Consider the following 9,325-nt stretch of genomic DNA (forward strand, 5'->3'; position numbering starts at 1 on the left):
AAACATATAGCTTCCGTGGATGCATATGAATACTAGGTTTCATTGAAACTCATCTTATAGGTTATTGCTATAAAAGATAGTAATTTGAAGAAAGAAATATTCGAAGGAAAGAAAAGATCATCAATAGAAGAAATTTTTTAAGTTGATGATCTAAAGTAAAGAGAATCCAAACTCACATGTACATATATATGTAAATTTTATATCTCTAACAAAAAGAAGAATAACTTCACAGAGTGAAAAAATATCTGCTCAACAACTAGAAAAAAAACACAGCGAAAAAAGAAAAAAAATTACAAACTTGTAAGAGAACGAATAAAGCGAAATTAGAATGAGGTGAATACAAGTACAATAGTAAAACATAAATTTTATTGTTTGCAGATATCAGCCTATTTTAGATGGATTATAAAGATTTTTTCTCACACAGCTCTCACCTAATACATAGGTTAAGCACTCTTCTTTCTCTCTTCTAAAACCCTAACACAAATCTCTTATATGAATGACTCAAGGGGCTCAAGTGGCTAGTTTAAAGACCTCAACTAGCCCTCTCTCTCTATTTACAGCCTAGATTTTTTATCACTAAATTTCATATCTTGTTCCTAAAATATCTCTCTATTGTAGTACACTTCTACCACCACTGAAAGCATTTTGATTTATTTTTTTCTCCATCCATCGGACAACAGTGACACATTCATAACTTAACTTTGTCTCGATGCAAGCTTCGCGATGATGCTACGTGCACTTCCATCCTTTTCACGGTTTTGAGGTCAAACCGCGAAACCCCTTGCACACTTCTCAAAGCGTGACTAAGTACCACTTTCTTGATCTTAAGTAAGTATCCCGATGTTGATACATGTACTCCATCTTACGATCTTGACTGCCGACAAGTTTCTCCCGCTCTCGATCCGTCGGGTCGTATTATCACCGGTATCTTTTTCACTTGACTTTGTCAGCACGTTATTTTCATCTATCTTTCATACTTTGTTTGGCCTCCACGTATAAGCTAGGATCATCCTTGACCCCACTCGACCTTATTTATCATCCGACATCAAGCACCCGATTAGTCTCGATCATCCCGCTGTCGACCACCAAGTTGCATTCATTACCTACACATCATAAAACAAATAAATACATTTCTCCAACTCCACCTCCAGTTAATCCAAATCAAGATCAACAGTTAAAAGTACATGAAAAAAATCATGAACACAAGACAACTAAATTAGAATTCATCAGAATCTGGACATTAAGACTCATACAAAATTAGAGATCATCAAACCAAACTAATATCAATATCAATTATTTATCATAAATAAAACAATACACATTTCAACTTAATTTTTTATCTAGTTCACCGTCTGATCTTGTCGTCGTTGTGTTTATTGCTAGCCACTGTGCAGTACCGCTGTAGTTCGTGGCTGAAGGGTGAAGTGTGATCCGACAGAAAGCACACCACGAAGCCATAAGTAGCACGAGGACCCATCGTCAGGGTTGTCGAACGAACAGATCGAACATACTTGGTTGCCGGAGCTCAGTTGGTAGCCTTCTGAGAGAGAACTTTGTTTTCACCTGACCATTATTTGGTGGGGGTAGATCTAGCACGCCCATTTGTTATTCTGTCGGACGGACGTGTCAAACTGATTACCAGCAACGAACTCTTGGGCCGAGATTACCGTGTGGATGTTCTTTAGACGCTACAACTAATATATGTATTCGTGTAAGCAAGGATCACTTTTGAAAAAAAAAACATAAAAGTGCTGGTTGAAAAATGACTTTAGTATCAATTTTTAGTTTGTACTTTTTATTCAGTACTGATAGTTACTGATTATCAGTGTCAGATCTAGAATCAATAAAAAAAGTTCTTTTCAGTGATTAGTGTTGGATATGAAATCAATAAAAAAGTTCTTTTCAGTACCGATTCATACCTTCGACCGATACTTAAAAAAAGTTCCTGAGCCAAAAAATAAGCGATCTGTCTCAGCTGCTAGTACCGGCGGTGCACTCCGTCGCCACGCCCGCTCCTCCGTCAACCTCCACTGCTCGCTCAAGCCGCTCCCATCAGTTGTTGCTCCATCCATATGCAAACCCAAGCAAACCCAAATCAAAGAGCAATCACAGCCTAATCCCCAAATCGCATATACCACAACATCACATCCCAATCCCCGAATCGAAGAGCAAACCCCAAAAAACCTCTCGCATACAAGTGTGCAATTCACATGCTTTTAGCCAAACACAGAAAATACAATCGCTTTCAATTAATCCAATTACCAAACAAAGACTAAAACGAGCAGACATCACTTACGCCGCTCCAAGCAGCAGTAGCGAGCCAGCCTCCGCACCCACTTGGGCCGCTCCGAGCAGCACTTACGTCGCTCCGAGCAGCGGCAGCAAGTCGGCCTCCGCACCCAGTTGCGCCGCTCCGAGCAACACTTGTGCCAGCAGCAGCAGCACTTGCGTCGCTCTGAGCAGCAGCAGCACCCACACCCACTTGCGCCGCTCCGAGCAGTAGTAGCAAGCCGCGGCTGCGATTGACCGCACCCCAAGCAAATCCGCCAGCTTCCGGATCCCACGCAAGAGTGAGCGAGGGAGAGAGGAAGAGATAAGGTGGAGAGAGATTAGGAATGAGAAAACAAACGCGTGAGAAATGAGGAAGAGATAAGGTAGAGCCAAAACGCAATCCGAACAGACACGAGGAGGAGACAAAACGTGATTCGAAGGAAATTTTTGATCCGGCACTTTCATTGGCGGTTGTCACTGCAATCGGCATTGATAGTCTGTTTCAGTGTTGGTTCTTAACACCTCGATCACTGTTCGCATGTGGAAACTTAAGAACCGATACTAATATATCTTCAATTTTGATTCCTGTATAATCGGCACCGATGTGTCGCTATTTTTGACTAATTCTATAAGAGTAGATGTTGCTTCCCGGTTGATGAGGAATGTCTCTCTAAAATAAGGCCGGATTTGTGAGGAATAATATAGTATGCAAGGTGTAGGTATTTTGCCGCTTATCTTCCTGCCACGTACTACATGAGCAATCAAGCACCAAATGCTGGGGAGAATATTTGGTACTGGTACTGTAGATCGTTTTATAATCGTAGCAGCAACCGTGCATGCATTCATCATTGCATACCATTTATTTTCCCCATAAATGAATTTCAGGTAATCTGGGACCAGTAGACCGGGTTCGGCATTGCTTAATCTAGAATCCCAACCCCCCCCCCCCCCAATAAATGAATTAGGGTGTTTTAAAAAATGAATTGGGGTGCTATGTTTTTTTTTCATAAATGAATTGCAGGCTATCCGGGACAAGTAGCCCTAGTTTTCAAGAACCAACTTTTCGTTGGGTCATTTCATAATTTTGTGCTTAGTTGCTTGTTTCTCTAACTTAAGTAAGAATAGGGTTTGGAGGCTATACCCTCAGGTTTAGAGGGAAAGTCGGGGAGGTAGTTTCACCCCACGGTGGTAGCATGTGTGGCTATCAGATATGGTGGTAAAAGATCAATTGGATACAATCAGGGCGAGAGGGTGGGACTAATTGCCAACTGTTGGAAATGAGAAAGGAGAGTGGGTGTTGAGAGGGTACGGAGAAGAAACTTATCGGAGTTAAGGAAGAAGGTGGTGGCAGGCAAGGGCTCTGGCTCACCGGCATAGAAGAAACCGATGAGTGGCGAAACAGCAGCGTGGAGAGGAAGAGTCGATAGAGAGAGAAAAACCGAGTGTTTGCTGTGGAAAAACGCTCCAGCGGTGTATAGACCACCCCTTTCTAGAATCGTTGTGCGAGTTGCCCGGTAATTTCCTTTTTGAGTATCGTTTAGTTATTGTTGCTCGGTGGGTGCTGGGTTAATTTAAACTAAATGCAGTTTGACTGGACCGCAAAACTTGCATTAGTTTATGCTCTTGCTGATGAAGAGCCGTACTGTACATTCTACCGATAGGAACAGCCCCGTGTAAAAAGGGAAACAAAAAAAAAACTATACATTGCATTGCTTGCTGCACCATTTAGTACGGCCTCAATTTCTACAGTCCAGGTTCACTTGTTTTATCCCTGTCTGTCACTTGTTTGCATGCCTTGAAAGCGGTTGGCAGTAAGGTAGAGCCGCATGAGCCGTTGGTCAGTCGCGTCGCGTAGCGCCAAAGTGTCTGGTCAGCACTTGCCTTGTGATTAGCTTCGTCGCTATATGTCGACAGGGAGGTCCCAAGGGTAGAGGAACTAACCGTTGGACCAAGTCAATCGCGTTTTAATTGGACAACAAACCTCGTGTTATTTTAGGACCTGGAGTTGTGTGTTGAAGAGGGTCGCTCACGAAACCGCAGTGAAGCTCCAAACTACGACGAGAAACTAGTAAGGTCATAGCATACATTGGTACGAGCTCAAGCTGGAATTTGTAGCCGTCGAAGAGAAACTAGGTTGGCTAGGCCACGGCCTCACGGGGATACGCTTGAACAAAACTAGACTAGTCGTAGAGAACATCGTGACAACTTGTAACTTTCGCGAGAAGTAAGACCTCGACACACAACTCGTCACGACGTCACGTACAAGACTCGAGAGCGAAATGAGCTGGAAGCAGGCGGCCAGTGCCGGCGGGTACACGAGCCGAAGCAAACCGTGCAGACCAATGACGATACGCGGCATCTCTCCGGGAAAGGCAGTAAAGCTGAGGACTGGGCGGGCCCAGCAGCAGGCGGCCAGCCAGGCCGACGAGGTCCACCGCGACCGGTCCACCTGAGTCTCACGACTGTCTGGCTGATTGCTAAACCGCAGCAACGACCAGGCACTCCTCTCGCAGTCCGTCTCGCTCACAGCCTGTAAACCCCTCCCCCGCTCGCTCCCCATCCGGGCAGTGCTGTCCAAGGGACGAAACCGAAGACAGCAACGGCAGAGCACGCCACACCAAAAGACAAGCGAGAGCTTAAGGGGTGATTGGTTGACTGTATCTAGAATTCTAGCTTACCAGATAGATATAATTTTAGAGAGATATATATTAGGTTATTTATATATACTGTTTTAATCTGGTCTGCAAATGCAAATCAAGTTTTCCTCTTCAGTTTACCTCAGCGGATACTGCTTATGTATTCATTTATACAGGCTACTCTACTTATTAGTATCATAAAATTATTTTTATACAATCAACTAATTAGAATCTCAGCTCTTACCTCCGCTTATACGATCTCACATCCAGTCAACTAAATAGAAATTCAGTTCAATCTATTTAAACAAATACAACTAACTAAATACTTATTTTTCTAACCCAGCTCTTACATCCGTTTATACGATCTCATATTCAATCAACTAAATAAAAATTCAGCCCAATCCATTTAGACAAATACAACTAATTGAATACTTATTTTTCTAACCCTCTTACATCCGTTAGCACATTTCCTTTCAACCTATGTTACATCGATCAGCGTATTTCCTATCAACCTATATACGATTCATACTAGTAACCAGACGTACTAACCATCAATCACACTTATATTATAAGCACACTTTTACCCGCTGGGCGAGCGGTTCGTTAGTGGCGGGATTTTCCTTCCATTTTCTTGGCGCGGCGTGGCAACACCACGGTAGGAGAGCCCGATTTAAGCTCAATTCGTGGGTCATCGAGCCCTGCCGATTGCCGAGCCCACCGCTCCGCCCAAATCTGCCTGCCTACTCGCCGCTGCTGCTTGCCTTTGTTGCCTTTTGAGCTGAGTTTCGGTACCGCGTGGTGCGAGGAGGATGGGGGAGGGGGAGAAGGTGATGCTGGCGAAGCCAATCCAGCTCGCGGACCAGGTGGCGAAGCAGGCCGGGTGGCAGTGCCTCCGGACGGAGTGCACGGAGCTGCGGTCGCGCGCCGAGAAGCTCGCGGCGCTGCTGCGGCAGGCGGCGCGGGCCGACCTGTACGAGCGCCCGGCCGCGCGCGTCATGGCGGACACCTTGCAGGCGCTCAACAAGGCCGCAGGGATGGCCGCCCGGTGCTTCCAGAGCCACTCCCGCCTGCGCCGCTTCTTCACGCTCAACCCGGTCTCGGGGCTCCCGCGCACCCTCGCGATGCTCGACACCGCGCTCGAGGACGTCGCCTGGCTGATCCGCATCTCGTCCCCGCACGCCGACGACGACCTGTGCGGCCTCCCTAACATCGCGCAGAACGAGCCCGTGCTCGGCATGATCTGGGACCACATCGCGCGGCTCCACATCGGAGGCCTCGCCGCGCGGGCCGACTCGGCCACCACCCTTGCCTCCCTAGCCCGCGACAACCCCCACTACGCCAAGTACATCATCAAGGAGGACGGCGTCCCGCCCCTCGTCAAGTTGCTCAAGGAAGGGACCGATGACGGGCAGGAGGCCGCGGCCACGGCGCTCGGGCTTCTGGGCCGCGACGAGGAGAGTGTGGACAAGCTTCTCCACTCCGGGGTGTGCTCCGTCTTTGCCGCCGCGCTGAAGGAGCCGCCGATGCGCGTGCAGGCCGCGGTCACCGAGGCCATCGCGTCGCTGGCGCAACACAGCCAGAAATTCCAGGACTTGTTCGCGCAGAGCAACGCCGTCCGGCACCTGGTCAGCCACCTCGCCTCCGGAACCATCCAAGAGCACAGCAGGTACTCTGTCGGTGGGAGCGGCTCCAGGAGTAGCACTCCTACGCCGGTGGTAATGACGGACCTTCACTCCATTGTGCTTGCGAAATCGCTCAGCGTGCGCCAAGGCGGCTCTGGTTCCTCAGCCAATGACACGCCGAACTCGTCGGTACCTTCGAATCGAGCAAGAACAAACCAGATGCAGTCGTTTGTGCAATCCGCGATGGCTGCGAAGACGACGACGAACGGAGCCACGCCTCCACCTAGTAGGCCTCAGCTGAGGTCGAACGGTTCGAACGGCCGCGGGTCGCGCGAGGCTGAGGACCCGGCCACCAAGGCGCGCATGAAGGCTATGGCGGCAAAGGCTCTGTGGATGCTTGCCCGCGGCCATGTGGGAGTCTGCACAAGCATTACAGACTCTCGCGCGCTCCTCTGCTTCGCCAGGATCCTCGAGAACGGCGACGGCGGCGCGGGCACGCACCTGCAGTTCTACTCCGCAATGGGAATCATGGAGATCACCCGTGTCGCCGAACACAACCTCTCGCTGCGGCAGTCCGCGTTCAAGCCCAGCTCCCCGGCAGCCAAGGCCGTCGTGGAGCAGCTCCTCTGCATCATGCGCAAGGGAGACGACGACGACCTGCTGCGCCCTTGCATCACTTCCCTCGGCTGCTTGTCGCGCACGTTCACCGCGAGCGAGACCCGCGTGATTGGCCCGCTGGTGGAGCTGCTCGACGACCGCGAGATTCCGGTCACCAAGGAGGCCGTGGTCGCGCTCACCAAGTTCGCCTGCACCGAGAACCACCTACACGTGAACCACTGCAAGGCAATCGTTGATGCCGGCGGGGCGCGACACCTTGTTCAGCTCGTGTACCTAGGAGACCAGCTGCAGATTGACGCGCTCATATTGCTCTGCTACATTGCGCTGCATGTCCCGGAGAGCGAAGAGCTCGCGCAGGCCGGGGTGCTCGCCGTGCTCCTTTGGGCGTCGAAGCAGGCACACATGGTGCAGGACCTGCGCGTTGAGGCACTGCTGCCGGACGCCAGGGCTCGGTTGGAGCTCTTTCAATCCCGGGCATTCAGGTGACGATTGCAGGAATCACCGGTGGAGATGAGTTAGTTCATCTTGTTTTGCAAAATCATATTAGATTTGTGTCTATTGTTCTTTGTTAGTTCCAAATTCGAATAGTTATTGTTATAGTGTACATATCACGGTTCTGTTTGTATCAAAGAAAATGTTTGATTCGATTAAAACAAAAGTTGATTGATGTGATGGCTTATTCTTAGCTTTTTTTAAGAACAGGAGGGGCTCGGCCTACTGGTTATAATAAATTAAGAAAAATGAAAGAATATACAGACACAAATAGAAAGAAAGAGGACAAGAAACAGCAAAGAAGGCAAAACAAAAAATTACAAAGATTCTAGTCATTCCAAGATACTCGGAAAATAGGTCTTCTTTGCCCGATGAACTAGAATGGCAAAAACTTGGAGTAACTTTGATCTGCAGGCTGTGACCGAGGGATCAATATCATTAAAGATCCATTCATTTCTTCCCGTACATATGTTCCAAGCCATCAGAATAATCACCTCCATATAAAATGGAACATTAAGCTATCTTTTGAAACTCTTGAAAGTTTGAAGAGGCCGCATAGTTCTTGGAACTTGAAGTCCAATAGATTCCCAAGAGACACGTGCAAAATTGCATCGAAGAAACAAATGAACAAGAGTTTCCTCTTTCTGAAGAATGCAAAGATCGCAAGAATAAGAATCCAACTCGATGTTTTTCCTCCTAAGAAGTCCTCTTGTGTTTAGTCTATCTTTGAGAAGTAACCAAAAGAAGTCCTTATATTTCATTTGACAGGAGGATGAACATAACCAGCGAAAAATTGAGTGAATTGCAAAGTGTCCCATGAAGGCCTTATAAGCTTTGGAAGAAGAATAGAGGCACGAACCCAAATATAAGTCCATACATCACGAGTATCAATTAAATTTTGTGCATGAAGAGTACTTTCCACTTCTTGATATTGCTGAAAAACTGTCACTAATAGAGACAACTGAAAGATCTGAGCCAGATTAGGTAGTCTTTGGGCATCATACCATGTGATTTGAGGTCTCATTGTAAAAGAAAAAAATTCAGGCCAATGATGAGCAGGTAGTAGCCCTGAGTACATGTCATGCTAGAGAAAAGTCGACTTTCCATCACCAATGCAAGGAATTGCAATGCCTTTGTACATGTCCAATAATTTAGAGATGTCTCACCACTAGAAAGATGTGACGTTTGAATTTGTTGCGGCCCAGCCCAGAATCTCAGCCTCAGCCCTGTTTCTGACCCCACCTGTGACTTCAGCGCAGCCGGCCCATCTCCTCCTCGCTCTCGCTAACAGCCGGACCCCATTCGTCAGCTTCAACCTCGCGCCAGCATCGCGCCCGTGCCCGCGCCCGCGCCCGCAACTACCGCGCGCACGTCACCCGAATTCGCCAGCACGCGTCCAGCCGCTCGCGCCCATGATCTCCGCAACGGCCTACACGTCCCGAGGATTTAAGATGCGACGTAGCCCTGCGATTTCTCCACCCCGTGCCCCCTCAGCCAGATCCCGAGCGCCATTGCTGTCGTCGCCGAGCTTGCCGAATCGCCGTCCACCGCATCCGAGCTTCCCCCTTCACGTCTGAGGCCGTCGCCAGCTTCACCGAAGCACGAGAGGCCCATTTCACCGCTTGCCGACGCATCCCCGCCACCGGAGTCGCTGTTTCGCCGAGTGTCGGTAAGTCCCGCCGCCAC

The 9,325-nt window shown here is 48.5% G+C and overlaps 1 protein-coding gene across 1 annotated transcript; it reads left to right on the forward strand.

The window, feature by feature from the left end:
* The first annotated feature begins 5,519 nt into the window (after positions 1-5,519).
* On the forward strand, positions 5,520-7,826 carry LOC133916530 (uncharacterized). Its single transcript, XM_062360224.1, has one exon. It carries the CDS (start codon positions 5,717-5,719, stop codon positions 7,631-7,633), a length of 1,917 nt encoding a protein of 638 aa, XP_062216208.1. The 5' UTR covers positions 5,520-5,716; the 3' UTR covers positions 7,634-7,826.
* Positions 7,827-9,325: the final 1,499 nt, after the last annotated feature.

Source organism: Phragmites australis, chromosome 4, assembly GCF_958298935.1.
Source record: "Phragmites australis chromosome 4, lpPhrAust1.1, whole genome shotgun sequence".
In the NCBI taxonomy this organism is placed as follows: domain Eukaryota; kingdom Viridiplantae; phylum Streptophyta; class Magnoliopsida; order Poales; family Poaceae; genus Phragmites; species Phragmites australis.

Bases quoted from the DNA above. Each gene is read 5' to 3' on its own strand.
- LOC133916530 (XM_062360224.1), top strand. From the start codon at position 5,717: ATGGGGGAGGGGGAGAAGGTGATGCTGGCGAAGCCAATCCAGCTCGCG.